We start from the raw sequence: 20,007 nt of genomic DNA, 5'->3' as shown, positions 1-20,007 counted from the left end.
TATGGTTTTTAAATGTGATAGAGTATTACTGAGCCATATTGGATAAAACTGAGCTAAATGGATGGATCTTGAGACCATATAAATTGGACACACAAGTGTGAATATCACATTATCTCTCTGGTGCGAGAAACTGAAAGTGTACGTAAGAATCAAAGCATAAAATAGATATTGTAGAATAGGAAGAAATTGCTCAAAAGGAAAAGGAAAATGAGGGTAAAGAAAGGAATGGAAAAGAAAAGAAAAGTCTAAAATGGAAACAGAGCTCTGTGAATGGGGAGGGGAAGGGGCGCTGAAGGAGAGGAGGGTGAAGGGGAGGGGAATGGGAAAAAAAAGAGGAATCAAGATACATCACGAACAGGTACAAATTCCTTGTAATAGATGTGATCATCGTGTATACCTAAATTGTACCAGTAAACTTAATTAAATAAAAATTAAAAAGATTACACTTTCACTGGTAATTTAGCAGGTTTTATAAATAAAAATTTCCTGCATCAGGGAAAAAATCATCAACAGATTTGGCAATGCGATGTTCCTGAAATTCTTCTATCTGGAATCATAATTATGTATTAGTTATATTCTTGAAAACAGTGGAAGAAGCAGTGTTCGCAGAGTATTAAAGTTGGAAGTGTACCTTCCTTGGGACAGATTGGCAAGCTATTTAAGAAGTCTGCTACAAGTAAGAAAGTGGGCATATTTTTCATTTAGATTGATAGAATACATTGTGCAGGTGAAACCAACACTTCATTCCGTACAGCTAAGCCTTGACCTGTGAAAGGACATTTACTGCAATGAAATCTCCCAGCTGAGGACTCCCATGGTGGCTACATATTATTCTAGATAAACTTCTATATGTATCGGAATATGACTTCCATTTTTATAAAGAAATAAAACCATATGATTAAAGTATCATAGTAACATACATAAATTTCTTTAATCAACAAACATTTGCTAAGCACTCAACAAAAGCCAAGTTCTATCTTAGGGATACTGAGTTCCCATGATATTCTCAAGGTAACCGGCATACATCATCATTCAGTGACTCCACTATGATCCAAGTACCTATGTTCCCAGTCCTTCTTTATTCCAAGCATTCTTCATGGAACTATTCAACCTTTAAATACTCTAAGCAATGTTTAAGTAATTGAAAATTTTGAATTATAACTACCTTAAATAAAATATTTAAATTATAAGTAAATTAATAAAACTTGGATAGTATTTAGGAAATACAAAGACAAAATTTGTTCTTCCCAATCAGCTTCAGTTATATATTTTCAAGCAACTTTAATTTACAAGGTAAATATGTGATTGGAGCATTAAAATGTCAAATAAGTATACCTTATTTGGTATTAGAATCAAATCTATATTATAATATCCTACAGCTTTTTAAAATTTGCCATTGTGACCTTGTGTGAATTTTGTACACCCCTGCCCAAAACATCTTTTTTAGTAATAGAGCAGATAATTTTAATCTCAGTATATAAATAAAACTATATTGGATAAATTAAACTGTATACTTTCTTTCTAACATCATTTTTATAAGTCCAAGAAACAATATTTTTATGACAAATGCCCTTTATCATCACCTTGTTAACTTTTAACTTCTTTTATTTAACCAATGGTTCTGAATATAACATTAACAATAAATAGTTTAGGATAAAACCTAGTAAAAAACAAAGTCAAGTCAAAACCATGAACTCTCTACTCTTGGCATTCTGTTGAATGATAAGCGAAATGAGAAATAGGAGCTTTTACTTAACACCTTCTTGGTGGCTCTAAAATTTAGCTCTTTATAAGGGAAACATGTTACAGCAATAATTATACTGGTAGTTTTTAAAGTCATTAATGTTAATGTCATGAGTATAACCTGCTCCTGGACCCACTAGGGGTTCCAGAGCCATCAGCTGGAAAGCACTTTGCCATCTTGAAGATGTACTGCCCAGAATGACGTGAACAAAGAGCTGTGGGAAGCATTCATTGTGAAAGGAAGAACAATCAAGAGGAAGAATGTGATTGCTGTTGGTGAAAAGCTACATAACAAGAAAAGTGAAATTATCTCATACTTATCAAAAGCTCAAATGTGAAGGAAAAATTAAGCAGCAAAAGAAAAAGGGAAAAGGAACCTGGGATGGTATGGAGAAGAACCTTATACTGTGTCTGCCATTTTGAGGAGCATTTGTTTTGATCTAGAGTCCCAGTCCGTGGAAGAAAGCAAAACCATGCCATTCAACTGAACTGGGTCTTTTCTCTATTGAACATTTTGAAACATTTTGTCAAGAAGCAGAACACAGGTGGCAGAATTTATCTTCTCTGTCTTTTTTTCTAGGCTCAGTCTTCTCAGATTCCAAATGCAAGGAAATTAAAGGTGATCTAAGCTAAAATTTGATTGATGTTACTGGATGAGTAAACATCAAGGGCATATAAATTCTCTTCTAAAGGATAACAGAAGCAGAGTCCCAACACTGATAAATACATAATAAAAAAAATTAAAAGCTACCTTGCCTGAGAAATGTAACTTTGTGAGAATACCACCTTAGAAATCTAGGGAAAATATGAGTCCCTTAATATCAAGAGTCACTATTGCAAAGAAAACTTCAGTTAAATGTATAGCATCTTGATTTATTTTAAATTACTGGAATTAGTCACAGTTTCCTAATTTGTTCTTGTTAGCTCCTGTCATCACCTTATCTAAAAGAAATTATAATAAACTCATACAGAAAAGAAATAAAATAAAAATCATATAATAAGGCCAAAGAAGTGATGGCTAATAAGTACAAACTAGTTCCACTTGTTTTGAAAAGTCTTCTGCATATGGTTCTCTTCAGGTAACTACCCATTGTCAAAAATTTCTTTGATTCTTCAGATAGGCAGGTCATCCAGAAGGAGGTAAAAAAGGAAGAAATACTAGTAAGGAAATTCATTATTTCACTTGTCTCAGAATTGTGCATATAAAAGAGCCAGGCCTTTGGCTCTCAGCCAAACTAGCTTATTTCTTACTTGGTGAGAAGCCTCACAGGTTAGATTGAACCTTTGTTTTTGGTTTAGAGATGGCCTTGGATAACAAGAAAAAGGAGATGATATACATTGAATATACAAACTGCCTTGCAATCTAGAAGCCAGCAGCCTCTTGACACAAACTTTCACAGGTATTCAATGGTGGACCAGTGAGCAGAATCTCCCCCGTTGCAGTTCTACTGTGTAGTAGGTGATTAGAATTTACAGTGCAGTCTCTTTCTTTGAGAAGAGATAAATAAGTAATAACAAAAAAGTCCCTAAAATTTTTGAGTAGTACATCGATGAAAGGACAAGTGGGAAAACTGCCATGAAGAGGAAAAAAGAGAGGTTATAAAATAATTGGATTTCACCCAAGAAACAGACAAAACACATAGACACCATATTTTCACTATGAAAAAGCAGATATATTGAAATATGTTAATATCATTTAAAACCTAATCAGCCTATACGTGGTGTTTTGGACTGTAGCAAAGAAAGTATCACCAAATGGGACACAAAGAAGGTAGGAGTGAAGAACAGACTTCTGGGATCCCCACTAAGACAGTAGCGGATGACGATTATTATTCCATCCTGCCGTGAAGTACTTTTCTCTTAAGTATCTAAGTTTGGAGTTAACTCAGAAATATCACATGTGCAAAGAGTGCAGAGACAGCAAGTGCTTCTCAAGTTTGGCTCTGAAACCGGCTGAGTAATCGTCCCTGCTCTTTTACTTATAAAACCTCAGGGCAGCCAGAGACTATCCAGGCTGGAGAGGCTGAGATGGCAGTGAGATTGCAGAGGATAGGTTAGTGAATCCACAACTATACTTACAGGCTTTGAAGGTAGAAAAAAGAGTTGCAAGTAGAAAACTGAGGCCACCAGGTAGAAGCTGTGATTCAGAAGATCAGTGGGGAACAAGGGGTGACTGCGAATAGGCACAAGGGAACCCCCTGAGTGGAAGTACTATGACACTGGAACACGGTGATGCCTTCATGGCTACAAATGTATTAAGACTGTGGACCCATACACTTATCAGGGGTACATATTATGCTACATTAACTACGCCTTGCTAAAGCTGTACTCATTTTGTTTTCTCATTCTAAAGCCTACATGCTTTAAAATTCAACACTATTCCCTTTCCACAAAACAGTTATATTTCTAGGAGATGAGTTACATTAGGGATGTTCTTTAAAAAGAATGTTCTTTACATGTTCTTCCACGCTTAGGAATGTAAATTTTTATGATAATCTGAAAAAGTTTTTAATTTTTAAAAAATTACTTTAACTGGGTTAATCACTAAAATCCAAATAGCAACCAAAATAGAAAGAAACACTTAGAAAAAATCGAAAGAGGACACTTCAGTAGCTTTTTCAGTGCTCACTACTCTTTTGACAAGAAGTACATCCATATGTGATTAAACACTGACACATCACCCGAATTTGATCATCCTAGAAAACACCAAAAAAAGTACTTTTGAACTCCATTGGGCAAAGATGATAAAGCTTAGCAATAAAGTATGAGTATTCTTACTTTTGTAAAAAAAAGGATGCATGTAACTTTTATTTACTTACAGTATCTGAAAAACACCATAAGGCATCCAGGGTGGTACTGCGGTTAAGAATGCCTGGCCCCAACCATGTATTAATCACTTGGCCATGTATTAATTACTTTTCCCTTGCTTCTGCCTGCGTAAAATGAGATAACAGTACCTACCACATAATATTGTTAATGGTAAAAAAGAAATAAGGAATGCCTGGAATGTGATAAGCATTCAAAAAATGAGAGCTGCTCTGTTCTTGCTGAAGTTCTTTTCCCTGGGTTGGGTTCAACGTACAAGATAATCAGGGATGCTTCAGTCCTTTACCTTCCTGAAAAGCCAATTACTCGTTAACGTTCATGCCAAGTGGACAAAATGTTTCCAGCTGTTGTAACTGAAAACACTTTCCAACTTCTGATTCATTACACAATGTGTTATAGCTCATTTCCTGGCATAGAGCTGGTGCTTTATCCTAGAACAGGTCTGATATACATTTTTCAGCTGATGTCAAACCAAATTAAAAGGCATATAGCACAAAGGAAAAGACATATGAACAGACTTTATTTAGAGTGAGGTATTATATACTGGCCCTTCCCAATGAGAGAAGCATTAGAAATAGAGGTAAATTAAGAGGATAGGTAAAGTCTTATTTTTCTCTTTTAAAAGTAATTTAATATTTTGAAAAAATAGTGTCAGTTATGTTGCTAAGTTCTCAAAACAGGTTCACATTTCTTCTCGCTCTTACCTACTTTTCTTGTGCCCCAAATCTATGATTTCTGAATGTGAAAATCTCCAAAGTCAAGTTTTCATATGTTTTGATAAAGTCTGTTCATGTCTTTTCCTTTGTGCTATTTGCCTTTTAATTTGGTTTGACATCAGCTGAAAAATGTAATTTGATAATTACATTTTGATGTAAAATTTTTAAAATAACTTCCCTCCCATTTTGACTGATGTGAGAAAGTGATGACTTCACAGAGCTGATTGCCAGCACACCTCCATGGCAGAGCGCAGGCTAATAAAATTGAAGGTTCGTACATTTATTGTTTATTCTCAAGATTTCTAAAATGTGCCTTGAACTCTGACCACAGGGACTAATTTTAATGGAAAGTTGTTTGCTGGCATACCAGGACACATAAGTATACTTTTTATATGATTCCAATTCTAAATGCATTAGATATATTAGCAATTAAACTGTAAGAGAGAACCTGTCTTTCAGTAATTTAAAATATAAAGGCAAATCTGCCTGAGTGTTTCAACAGTAACATTTCCAAATAATACAAGAACAACTTCAAATAAGCTGAAGCTCTTCAATCATCTTCTACTTAGAGGAAGGTACAGATGAGAAAATGCAAGTTTCTGAAGCAATGAGTACTAAAAGGAGACTTCCCCCTATGATTCCATGGTGAGGAATCCTTCCAAGTCTTCCCACTACTCACTAAAAGTAAACTAAGATATTCTCAACCCCTGGTGCAACCCTAGGCACAAAGAGCATAATCAGTAGATCTTTGCTCACCCAATGAAGCTACAGAAACATGTACATACTCAACTCTAAAGGCATTTAGATTAAAATATTAAAGCACACCATTCTGATAGAACCCAGGTGAAACCACTGATCTAATTTGGCAAAATGAAAGATCAGTCTGTAAAGAGTCTGTTTACATGACAAACTCTGAAACATGTCTTCGCTTTGAGGCTACTATTGACAATGAGAACTCTGCACAGAAAAAGAATGGATGAGATTAAATTTCCTGCAACTATCCGTTAATTGGGAAAGTAGGATCTTTGGACAGACACAAAGCAAGACTCTCCTACACAGAGATGATATCCCTGAAGTAAGACTATTCCTGGAGAAGTATTGATACTAGTGAGAGTTACCTATACCAAAACTCACAAGGATCACTATAGAAAACAAAATTAAAAAAATAAATTTGCTTGGGCTAAAAGTCATTATAACATGATCTGAAATTCTCCCTTTTTATAAGGCAGTGAGAGTTATTAAACTGTTGCCAAATCCAAAAGAAATTAATGAATGGATATATTTTTTAAAAATACCCAGTGGCTGAGTCTACAAATTTGACAGGAAATGTATCTAAAGATAATAGGAATTATTTACATGGAAGAAAATAGTGATGTTACCAAGAAGCAAAGTGGTCAACATGCCTTACTAGCCTTTCACAGAATATCAGTGTCAGAAATGGCCTGAGAAATATGTAAGCAATTTTAACTTTCCCAAAGACAACAGCATCAGCTGATAAACAGAAACGAGGCAATGGGCTGATTCTCTGTATATAGATTCCACGTATTGCTAGAGCTTATTATCCTTTTTTCCAAGTTAGCCCTGTAACCTCAGAGATACAGTTGACCTCCCCATTTGAAAGAGCCCCTGTTGATGAGGTCAGTAGGCTTTTAAGGCTGTTTACAAAGTACTGTCTTCCTTAAATGGTGGGCAATCACTGCCAGATGACAGTTGAATTAAGTAGGCAACTCCTCAGTCCTTTTAATCTCCCAGGCTGCACTATAAGAAAACCTCTGTAATTCTGATTTCTAGGGAGTTACTTCATGCCAGTTTACCCCATCCATTGTTCTCGACAACCAAGTCTGTGATGCAGAACACTTGGGCTCACTAAATCCCTACGCATGCTGGCGGGAAATTATGTTCAAAAGTCATCGCTCCATTTCTTGCCCTCATTAAAATGTCCCCATGCTCTTCTGGGCAACTTCCAAGTTGAGGATTTTCTCATGTTGTCAGTTTTCTCAACTGACAACAATTTAAAATCAAAAATCGACTCTTACGAACGGGTTTAATGACTCCTCACCATTTCCAGGGAAGGTCTCCTGAAGAAGCATGAGGATGATATTTGATTTGTATGGCATGTGGAAGAGAGCAGACAGGCAACATCTAACAGCATGTATATGGGCTTTGTGTCAAACATGCCCATTAATCTCCTCCCCAGGCCCAGCATTTCCACAGTAGGTGCCGCCCTTCTCTGCATCTATTAACCTCCATTTATTCCCTATACAGGAAGCCATCCGTCCTTCACTGAGACTGGATGGCAGAGGGAGCACATTTCTGCACTGGCTGCTTTCCAGAACATTGCTGCTGGTGATCACATCTTGCCATCTGATGTGAACAATGGAATTTACAGGATGCTGACAAAACTGCTAAATCAACTAAAATTAATGTTTCATTCCTTCTACCAGGCAACAGCCAGAGCTTAACATCATACAGTCTTTGTAGTCTGATGTTTCATCCATACAACTCAGTGTGCTCAGCTGTATTTCTCAGACTCTAAAGTTATGGACATGGTTCATTTGAGAATCTTGTTGAGATCCACACTGTGTTTCAGCATTTCTGGAGAGAATGTGACATTTTGCATTTCTACATGTTCCTGCTGGTATTACTGCTGCTGTCCCCACACCACTTTTTTTAGCAAGATTTTTAAGAACACAGATGAAACTTATTCCTGAACACGTACAGTAGCAGGATTCTTCAGGACTTGGTTCTGTTATATATCTAGTTACCAGCTCCCATACTCTGAAAATGTGTCAGAAGTAACATATTAAAATGTTACTTTTAATCAGCTGGAATGCTGATTCATGACAGAGCTCTTACCTGACATGGATGAGGCCCTTGGTTCAATCCCTAGCACTGCCAAAGGAAAAAAAAAAAGCAATGCCTATTCCTTTTCCCTTTTTTGTTTTTGCTTTTGTTTTTGGTTTGTTTTAAATAATGCTCACCTTAAGTTATTTTCTTTCTGGAAGACTCCTTGAAAAAGAAAATACAATCTAGCTCTAGAATTTGAATTCTACTGGTCAGACTCTGAGCCATAAGGTAAGTCCAGAAACATCACTTAGCAACTATTAAGCATCTACTGATGGAACTGGAGATTATAGAAATCCATGAAACATTGTCTTCTTTCTCCAGGATGTTGGGTTTTACACATGTGCACAAATGACTGTAACACAAAGCAGAAATAAGCATACAATGAAAAACAAGGATCTTGTTTTCCCCCTCAGGGAGAGACTCAGATAGATATCGTGACCATGCTGGTACTGACCTGAAAGCCTAAGTTACCCAGCATTTGTGAAACAAAACTAGACTTATTGAATCATACGAGCATTGGAAAAATGTAGAATCCTTTTCTAAGAGGATTTAAGACAGAGGAGAGTTCTGAAATACTTCTAACCTCCAATAACTGATTACCAATGTTCTCAATTTACAAGGGTATTACATCTGAAAAACTCATTGATAAACTGAAAGTATTGCAAGTTGGAAATGCAATTTAATCCATCTATACCACAAAATAGCCTAGCCTCGCAACAGTCTACTGAGCGTCTGAGTGTTTCCCTTGTAATCACATGGGACTGAGACCTACGTCATTGCCACTGCCCAGCATTCCCAGAAAGGATCAGACTGCATGTCATTAGCCTAGGGGATGATCCAAATTCAAAGTTCAAAGGTAAATTTCTACTAAATGCAGAACACATATACACCACTGTAAAGTCCAAAAATCATAAGTTACACTTTGGTACATTGGGAAACATGTGAACAACTCCTCAAGAATAGCTATTTCACATCCTATTTGCTTTTCGGCCTGACCTTAGGACACTATTACTTCAGCCCCGAATCAGTTCACAGACAGACGACAGTTTTCAGATGAGTCACTGGAGGGGAAAGTACACAGAGTGATTGATTTCATAAGATCTTACACCAGCCAATAAGATAACAAAGCTAGGGAGAGGATGGCTTAACACGTCTCACATAAATGTACATAGTGTCATATGAAGTTCCGAGCAAGAAATCAAATCATATACAGAGTAGAATCAGAAGTGTTACTATGGAAAAGGTAAAGAAAATAGATCAAAAGATGAGCAAGGGCCATCTTGTCAATGAGACTATGGGTAATTTTATTTATCATATTTTCCTATTTGCTTGAGAATTCTTTACATTGATTGTATAATAATCTTATAATGGAAAAAGCCAATTAAAAAATAAACATCCCATCTGTCCTTTTGTTTCTATGGTATGTTGTTTACAACATAGTTCATATTTAAAATTGGATTTTTAAAGTTCCATTTAATTTCTGAAATTGCCATCTTTCATTTAATTTAGTTTTCAGGATTTAAACTAATCAGAAAAATCTGCTGCAACATATTGTACTCTACCAACACACACTCCCTTGTAGGTTTGCATCTCTGTAAAACTTTATCAAGATGCTTTTCATAAGAATATCTTACTGGCTTATAACCAATTTTTAAATCCATAGAATGTGAGATCAGTTCTTCTCTTCAGTCAATGGATAGCTGAGGCAACTTGAGGAAGATTTAGAGCAACTCACATAACTCAGATAGCAAGATTTTTCTAACATAATATCATCCCTCAAGAGGATAAGAATGTTTTCAAAAGCCAAAATGCTCTAAAATTGGCAGGTGAGTTTCATTTTGCTTTTTAAATTATCTTGGAGTATTTCATGAAGTAGGAGCCCAAGCTAGAAAACAACCACCATAATGAATGTCTTAGAATCTGTAGTTATACTGCAAAAAGCATTATTTCTATTTACAGCTACCTACCACCAGAGTCCAAGGGACTAAGTCCCCTCCTATTGGACACAGCCTGTACATACTTTGCTGGACCCTAAAAGACATGTGCAAAGAGGAGAGCCCCTGTTGACCACCCATTCACTCAGTCATCCAATTATTAATTAGGTCAGGCCCCGAAGATTCAGAGGCCAACAGAACACTGCTGTAGCCTCATCCTATGAAATCTAAAGTAGAAACAGGCATGAGAACAATCAGCATAGCGAGGAGCTGCAGGGCTGGGTAGGATGGACAGAGAAAGGACTCTGAGATAGAGTCATCAATTCTACATGGGAAGTAAGGAGATGTTTCATACATGAGGTTACCTTTGAGCTAAACCTTGAAGAATGAGTGGACCCCTTGCTTTATGATTATTCAAAGATATTATTTTGAATCATCAACTGTAGTCATCTTCAATGTAAATACATATGGCTATGAGCTCCGTGCTGACCACAGAGGAGATATGCAGCCAATAATAGTATCAATATTCTGTATTGGTGGAATGAGTGGCCAAGACAAGGAACGATCTGCACAACTGAAGAAGCAAAAGAAGAAAACAGTATCTGGTTTGCATTCACCATTGACTGACAATAAATGGGATTATGAAAATACCAACATTAGTAGTTCAGGTGTGGTGTTCCAGTTACAAAGCAAAATGGCCAATTTTATACCCATGATATCATAAAACTACATGTGTACTTTTAAGTAAAACTAGAATATGCAAGTAAAAGGAGAAGGAATAATATTTATAGGGGAACCACCATGTATCAAATCGGAGCCTTTGTATACATATTTTGTCAATTATTTATCACACCAATATTATTGCTTTTTTAAAAGAGAGGAAACAAATTCAGAGTTTATTTGACTTGCCCAGGGTCACACCGCTAGTGAGTGTTAAAGTAAAAATTTGGTCTTATAGACAACTTATTTCAAATTCCATGCTCTATTATACCATGAAGCATTTTCATGTGAAAAGACCCATTTACAAAGGAAGATATGTAAATGATTGGTAATTATTAAGGAGTAATTGTAGATAGCAAGCTCCCATGACACATTTATAATATGATTTTTTTCAAAACTAAAAACTAATTGAACTCTCAGCTTTTCAGGTATAACTGTTATCAATAATTAGGAATCAACCGCTGTGCTAAATTTGTTACATGTATTTTTTCATTTCAACTTCATGACAATTTATAAAGCAGACATTATTGTCCTTATTTCCTAAATACAAAAGATGAAACTGAAGAGTAGTAGAAAGAGTTAACTCTTCACAATAGGAAGATAGATTTCAGTGTGTCTAGAATAGAAGACAGACTGAAACTCAAGTCTTTGGTCAAAGAAACTGGTGTTTTTCTTCTTTATCACATTATTGTATATTTCAATACTTCAACTACAGGACATATAAGCAAATTTCCTCATAAGTAAATTCAATATAGAAGATTTTAAAGCTTAAACAGTAAGCAGGTGTGTCAGTTAGCTTTCCTTTACTGTAACAAATACATTGACTTTTACCACATAAATAATGTATCAAATCATAATAGTAAAAATCTTGTATATTGACAATGAAGGATTTGGGTTCACAGTTACAGAGATTGCAGTCCTGCATACAGTATAGAGATTGTCTGACCCTGTTGTTTTTGGGCCTGTGACAAGGCAGCACATCATGGTGGGAAGTACATGGCTGAGCAAAACTGTCCACCTCCTGCCCAGGAAGATCAGAGGAAGAGGAAGGGATCAGGAGTCTGCAGTCCCCTTCAGCAGCATGCCCCCAGTGACCTACAGACTTGCCACTAAACCTCATCTCTGGAAGTTTCCACCCACCTCCCAGTCCTGCCAAGCTGGGGGCCAACCCTCTAACACATGGGCCTCTGGAGGACATTCAAGATTAAACCACAGCAGGTGGGCAAGCTAATTTAATGTTCGAGGCTTTTATAAAAAACTTCCAACTAGATTTTTCAAATTGAAATCTGAGCCCAGGCCCCATCCACTTTAAAGTCCAACTTCTATCCACTAGTCAGAATGCTCCCACCAAAGGTCAAACCACGGCTCCTAAATAGCACTTGCAAAAGCAGCAGAAACCACCACTAGGAGGCATTCCCAAAGCATTCTTGTTCAAATTGCCAAAGTCTGCTCAAATACTGCAGGGAAGGGATCAAGGATGTCTCTCAGCCTGCCTCACAGGAACAGTAAGAGAAATCAAAACTCATTTTATAGGCCAAAGTCAGTTTCCTAACTGATTGACCTAACCGTCAAAATATGCACCGCTGAAGGTATCCAGAACTTACTACATTGTCAGTGGAGTTCAGACTGGATGAAAAGGATTTACCTCTTGCCAACTTGGAGGAAAGAATAGCTACATAAAGATGGGTGTGGCTCATAAGTCCTGAATATCCAGCACAGATACTTAATCTAAAATAGCACATTCTATTCTGAACACTTTAATTCTCTAAGTATAATAGTTTTTGCACTCCTTTTTCTTTGACATTCGATACTGTAATTCCATCATCCCCCTGCTCTTGTAAATCATGAGGCTGGTTTAACATGTGCTCGGAGTTTTTCTAGAAAAATTTAATTAGGCATTTAAAATGCAAGCTAAATGTCTTCTATCAGCTTTTGTGTTTTTTACATCAACTATAAACAAAACTAAAAAGTATTACATTCATTTTTGCAACATGATGTATCAAATCATAACAGTAAAAAACTTGTGTACCAAGAATGAAGGATTTAAGTATTTCACAGAAGTTACAGTACCACAGAAATGCTTTCTCTGAAAAGAAAAGAAAAGAAAAGAAAAGAAAAGAAAAATGCTACTATTACCAAGAGCTACAGAAAATCTACTTTTCTAGCCCAGTCAATTCTTATCACATCCTAAATTCCTTATTTTTTATTGAAAAAGTTTGGCTTTCATTTTCTTTATTCATCAACTACTATAGCAAGATCAGGTATTGCTTACCAATTTTTTAACTTAGGCATATCCTAAGTCCTCTAAATTCACATGTGCATCAGATTATTTTTACTTCAGATTACAATTAGATATTAAAAATCATAAAGGAAAAATGATATCACCATGTTGTGATGTCTTATTCATACATTCCTATTAAGTGTCATTATTTTTTCCTGAATCCCAATAAACTCCTATACTAACCATCTAAAATAAAGGGCTGCGATTGTTATCATTTATTTACACGCATCTTTTCTTCTTCACATTTAGACAGGCAATGGGGATTCTACCATCAAGATACAAGGATGGTAACTGATTAAGATATTGAAAGCTAATGGGATTTCCTTAACATGTCAGCTACGATAGCTGTTCTGAGTTTACCACCCAAATCAGCTTAGCATCCCATAGTGTCCCTTTACTGATGGTGGAAATGTACCAAGACCCAAGTGGACATCTGGAATCACAAATAATATCAAGCCTTATATATCCTGTGTTTTTTTTTATATATACATATGATAAAGTAACCCTATACTGTAATAAACATTCTATGAGTACACCCCTTCTCTCCTCACTCTCAAAATCTGGAATTTTCCACTTAATACTTTCAGACAGTGACTGACTTAGGTAACCAAAACCATGAAAAACCACAAGCATGGATAAGGGGGCAGAGGTGTACTGCACTTCAGCCGAGTGACTTTTAGGGTATATTAGGAAAACAACACATTGGTTATTCACACTAGCATGCTGGCAGCAGTGGATTTTATATAGTTCATGACCTGCGTAAAAGGTCTGTAAAATAAAAATATAACATCCCTGATATTTTTCTTCTACCGTCTGAGTATGCTGCAACATTGTCTAGATCTTGTTGATGTTGGAAAGTCGGTAAGACGGAGATGTGCCTGTCTTCTGCATAAACATCAACCCAGTATATCACTGCTCTAAAAGGGAAGGGGATCACTGCAAAGTGCCTTTTATCTGTGATCTTTACAGTACAAATTACCTGCTTAGGCACTAGCTGTTCTAAGATCAGCTGTTACTTAGGTTTCTGAGGAAGGACTCAATAATCACAGAGTTAGCAGATTTATAGCACCAGATAGCCAGATTTGCTTTTCCATAAAAGGATGCAGGAGAGATGCAAGAGTATCTTTGAAGCAAATCTTGTACCCTTTTGAGCTTATATGAATCACTTAAAAAACAGCCGTGCTCCAGATGACCTGTGGGAGTAGCCATTTGACAGGGTGAGTAAATAACCCATGGCAAATCCTAACATTCAGACCCGCAGGGCAGCAAGAAGAGACTCTCACACTCTCAGATTCTGCAGATCCTCCCCTTGGATATGGAGAAAGGGAACGTGATTTTAACCCTCAGTGAGCAAATGCCCTCTTTCCTTTCTGGGATGCCCTTAATCAAGATCCAGATAAATAATGCATCACTGAAAATAGGGCACAGCAATTCTTTCCTTTAACTCCCCAGCCACACTGCCAGGAGCCCGATGACATGGTGCAGAGTCACCCCTAGTGTTGTAAGCAAGGGGAAGGAAGGTCACAGCAGACCTCTGACTGGGTGTGCAGTGTCCCTGAACAAGGAACAAAACTGAAATCAGTAGAAAGGGATTGCTCAAAATACGCTGCTTGTGAGCCACCGTGCTCATTTTGGCCAATGGCAGCTTCCTGTAAAATCTTTTCTATATGGTGCAGCATCTCAAATACGTCAATTGCCTTGTCTCAGCCTAAAATTCTCAAAAAAGTAACACAGGATAAACTCCTCTGTTGGAGTTTAATGCAGACCCAAAGAAATAAGCAGAGAGGCCGTGAGGTGGTAGGAGGAATGAGAGCAGAGTGCAGTCTATGATTTCCAGGGCTCTTCTCCTTTGGGTAACGTATTAAGCAACAGGCACAACCATTCATGATTCCGTTGTTAAAAATGCCAGCCTCAGCAGTTTCCATCCCATGGATCCATCTGCAGGCTATGCAAGCACCGTCCCGGCGATCACATTACCCCGGCTACCCATTTACCAAAAATACTCAAGCTATTCCTTTCTTAAACAATTCTATTTCCTCAATACAATACAAATCTTTAAACACTTTATTAAGCAATGTTTTTCCATGTTGCTTATGAACTTGATGTAGCAGCTCAATTAAGCTCTTAAGAAAGAAGTAGCACAAGGATTTTAAAGGTGATGTCCTGTTGGCAGCATATGGATTCCAGTGCCAGCACAGGCAGAGTAAGATGCCGTTCCACTGCTGAGCAGTAATCCACAGGGAGGCCTGGAGGAAAGGAACTTATTCTCAAAGGCTTATCAAGCCTCTGTGTCTGCCAGGGCTCTCGTAAAATTTGCCTGTAACAAACTGCTTATTGGGTAGTTTCTCTTTTGAACTAAAACAATTCTAAAGACTCCCAGGGTCCATGAGAAAACACTTTTGCTCCCACTGGGAACCCAAGCAAAAAGTTTTGTGTTCTTTCCGCTTCATCATCTAATTCCTCGGAAGCTTTTCACCGCTCCTGCAGTGAGGAGAACATGCTATAACAGTAGAAATGCCACAACAGCAAACTGTACGCTTTGCAAACAAAACAAAACAAAAAAGACGGTCAAGTATGACTGTCAGCATAATGACTGCAGGAGGAAAAGATATGTGTATTTAAATGAAAAAGAAAACATTAAAATTATATTCCTTGGAATTATCCCTGCTATGGTTTGGATCTTGAATGTCCTCCAAAGTCCCATGTTTTAAATATTGGTCCCCAGGGTGAAATTATTAGGAGGCAGTGGAACCTGTAAGGCCTGGAACCTAATGGGAGCTATTTATTCATTGCAGTCATGCCCTTGAAGGGGACTATGGGATTCCAGCGTCCTCCTCACTCTCTTTTACTTCCTGGCAATGAGGAAGTGGAAGATTTTATTTGTGATGGGTTCCCACCATGGTGTACTGCCCCACCATAAGCCCAAAGCAATTAGTCCACCTGGCCATGGTAAGAAATTTCCAAAATGCTGAGCTACAATTTTTTGCTGCATAAAGCAACTATCTCAGACATTTTGCTATAGTGGTAAAAAGCTAACACAATTACCTTAAAAGTCTTTCTCAGTACATTTCTGCTTGGTGATTTACTATAATCTACTGTAATAAAGTGGTTACCAGCATAAGCCCTGGAATAAGAACAGCTCAAATTTCCACTTTACAATTTACAGCTTTGTGGTTTAGTCATGTTTATAATGAGTTCTGTGCCTTTGCATCCTTGTCTGTTAAATGGGGATAATAATCAAGCTGTCAGAAGGCTTAAGTTGTTGACACATACAAAGCCCTTGGGCTCATGCTTAATAAAGCTATTATTATCACTATTACACTTCAAAATTGCTTTCACAAGTACTGCCATAGTTGATCCCATAAGCACTTTGTGAAAAAGAAGTGAAATCTGGAAATGATTTTATCTAGGTTTTACGGATGAGTATAATGAGGCTTAAATGTGTTTTAAAAAACACCTAATTTATAGATGAGCCAAGATTTGCATACTGGTTCTTGACATTAAAACTGGGATTATTTCCCATTACATCAGACTATTTGCATAAAACTGTAGCAAAAAATACCAATTATAAAATTCTGACATTAGATGAATTCAGAAGGGATGAAAACAATTGTAAGCCTCATAATACCTGTTCTAGGAATTCATTATTTAGACAAACAAAATTAAATGTTCAGTTGATGGAGGCATTAATTAAAGTAGTAAAAGCTGGCATTTAGTATATAGCAACTTGGAACCCCCATAAATCTGAAGCGTGAGGGAGAGACTCATCAGTATGTATTCTTTCTATTAAATTTTACTTTTTGTGAAAATAAACTCCCATCTTGAGAAAACTCAATATGAGAAAATGTAGAACAAAATCGTTTAGTAATTCCTTAGAAATAAAATCACTGAAGGAATGGCTTACTTGTTTACAAGTAACGTTTGCTACTATAATCTACAAGCCAGCAGGTAGTGGATTTTTTGGTCATTGATACATTGATGACATTCTGGCTATAGCCTCTAAGACTTAGAATCTAACCCCCAGGAACCCTTATCCACATGCAAATTTTATGAGACAAGCCAAAGACTGGTCAATATAAATGAACAACTGGCGCATATTCCTTCTTTTCTAATGAATTTTACACGTTAAATAGGTTCCCAGAGGAGTAATTCCTTCATGACTAACACTCATTTTACTATTAGTATCTAGTCAAATTCATAAAATTTGAATGGGTTAGCCTTCAAGAACTTGTCTGATTTTCCTATTTAATAAGATTAATCTCTTAAATTATGAATCTAGTTCTGACCTCAAAATGAGCTATACATACAAATCATTATTCCTCACATTTTAAAAAAAGGCATTTTAATAGACCCACATTAAAAACTAAATTCCATGCAAAGATAGTAATGTGAAAAATAATAATCTTAAAAAGACATTGCTATCCTCTGAATGACTAGCAAATCACACTGTGCACATGATCTTTGTTTTTTGTTGTTTTGTTTTGTTTTATTCAGCTCAACATCAGGGTTCTGCAAAACCTTGTAGAAACCTATGCAACACCTCAAAAGGTAATGCAACCTCTCTGCTTATCTCATCAGCTCCTTTTCAAATGTCCACTCATCCACTGTTGATATCCATCCCATAATGAAGAACCATCCTTTTCATTTTAATTTGTTTTAAATACAAGACACACAGTATTTTAGAAATATGCCTCTGAAGGTCAGGCATGGTGGCACACGCCTGTAATCCCAGCACTCGGGAGGCTGAGGCAGGAGGATCGTTATGAGTTCGAGACCAACCTGGGCTACAAAGTGAGCTCAAGGCCAGCCTGAACTGCATAGCGAGACCCTGTCTCAGAACGACAAAAAGACAAAAACAAAAACAAAAACAGAAATATGCCTCTGAAAGATATCCAGGCAGAATTATGTCATTCCTTAGATATATTTTTTTCAAATCTATAAAAAGTTAAATAGATACCACTAGTAGACATTCCTGGGACATAAAATCATAAAGCATTATTTGGCTGTAAGAAATACATTAAAATTTTCTTTGGCTTATCTCTACACATCAGTCATACTTACAACTATAAGACATAGGACAAAATTGAAAACAGATGACTGAATAACCCCACTATGCTAAGCAAATAACTGAAAAAGTATAAATCCCTGAATAAGCACTTGATCTCAAAGATAGACTTTAAAATATATTTTATTAATCATGCCCAACACTAACTTTGGACTGGCTTGAGATCAAAAAGTACATGTTTTATGACTATATTTAATAATCAACTGCCTCAACGAACTTGCATTAAATATATGTTTCAGGTTCTCACCACATGCTACTCCTACCCCTATTCCCTGCGTCCCTGGCCCTCTGTAAAGCCAGGGTCCAACCACAGCACGGTCCTTACCTGTTTCCCATCTAAAGTGTACAGGCGTTTCACTACGCCGGAGTCCAGCTTGATGGCATCGGTTATATCAGTGAGGACCTGCTCAAAGGAGTGAGCCGTTTTCTTGTTCAGCAGAATCCTGACAGCTTTCCGTGGCTTCACGCCACTTCTGATGATGGTGACCAGTTTGGGCCGAATGAAATCCTTATTCTCCCGCACCTCTGCAGTGCTCCCCTTGGCAGTGGCCAGCGAAGACACAGCCCGGGACGCCGAGGTGGTCTTCACATTCACCGACCAGTTAGGGTTCACATTCTTGGTGTACTCCAGTTTCTTGAAGGGCTCGATTGAGCCACACACATAACTCTCTCCTACGGAAGATGGCAATACATTAAAATGTACACTAGAATAAACTCATTTCCTTTTCCCTACTTGGTTTTTCATTTTTCTACTTTCATGTAAAGGCAAGAACAAACTGCGCCTAATCCGTGAAAGGGAATATTATCTTTTCTTTAAGTTGTTATTTAAAATTACTCCTTAACAAAAAATCTTTCAGTGGAAATACTCAGGCTGCTAAGATGTGGTAATGCACACACAAAAAGCAATAAATGTACGATGAGATGGTAAATTACAAATGTACCAAGGGATGGCAAATTATAAAAGGAGTGATTCTAAATACATATTTATAACGTTTCAACGCATCTTGAAACTAATGATTTTACAATGACTTTTCCCACTGTTGATAAGCTTTTGTAACTAGGAATAGGGAAAAATTCATAAAAGGACTCCATAATTGCAGGTAAAGTGACCTAGGCCGAGTCAAACACAACCCATTTACTTTTATTTAAGTCCTTGCCCTATTTTTAAATTCATGGTGTAAGCATGCAAGGCCACAGAATCACAAATCTTTTTTAAAATGAACTATAGTCTCAAAAATAAAAAAGGACAGGTATACATGTTACCAAACATTTACCTTGCAAATGTTTCTAAAACATTTCACTTTAATGTGTATCTGTATATCCCGTGCCTCACCAGAAGTTGTAGAGATAGTACAATTTAACCAATCCTCTTTCTATTCAACTGGCAAATCATAACTTGTCCCAAGTATGACTTTTTTTTAGGATTTAAGTGGTTATTAAATACATATCTGAGAGTGCTACAAGAGTAGTGCTTTGAAGGTTTATTGGAAGGATTTAATGAATGTGACAGTGGAAAAGTGATCAACCTCAAGACCTGGTCTCTCCAAGCATGTGACAAATCCCCTTGATTTCTAGGTGGTGATACATTCACCTGCCGTGTGAAGCCTCAATGGGTTGTTCATGAATGTCAAATTATATAGTATAGGGCAAAAGATATAACTCAGTGGTAGAATACTTGCCTAGCATGTGTGAAAGCCTGGATTGAATCCCTAGCACTGCAAGAAAAAAATATTAGCTAGTAGAGATCAAAGTGATCTCAAATGCACAATTGCTACACAAGCAAAAATAACCTGTAGTGGCATTACTCTAACCATGCAATAAGCCTGAAAGGAAAATTAAAAACAAAATTATCAGAAGTCGGTAAGCAGGCCTTAT

At 36.9% G+C, this 20,007-nt stretch overlaps 1 protein-coding gene across 3 annotated transcripts in view; it reads right to left on the bottom strand.

Annotated features, from left to right (window-relative positions):
- The window catches only part of Dclk1 (doublecortin-like kinase 1), a gene marked incomplete at its 5' end in the record, with an annotated part of 326,977 nt that overhangs the window by 292,687 nt on the left and 14,283 nt on the right, over positions 1–20,007 (bottom strand). For all 3 annotated transcript variants that reach the window (XM_005387689.2, XM_005387690.2, XM_005387693.2), the window contains 1 exon segment: positions 18,458–18,804. In XM_005387689.2, the coding sequence (XP_005387746.1) occupies positions 18,458–18,804 (347 nt within the window).

The sequence above is a fragment of the Chinchilla lanigera genome, unplaced genomic scaffold, assembly GCF_000276665.1.
Source record: "Chinchilla lanigera isolate Chin_1 unplaced genomic scaffold, ChiLan1.0 scaffold00030, whole genome shotgun sequence".
NCBI lineage: Eukaryota > Metazoa > Chordata > Mammalia > Rodentia > Chinchillidae > Chinchilla > Chinchilla lanigera.
Note: the sequence above shows the minus strand (reverse complement) of the source record. Positions and strands in the feature narration are given on the sequence as shown.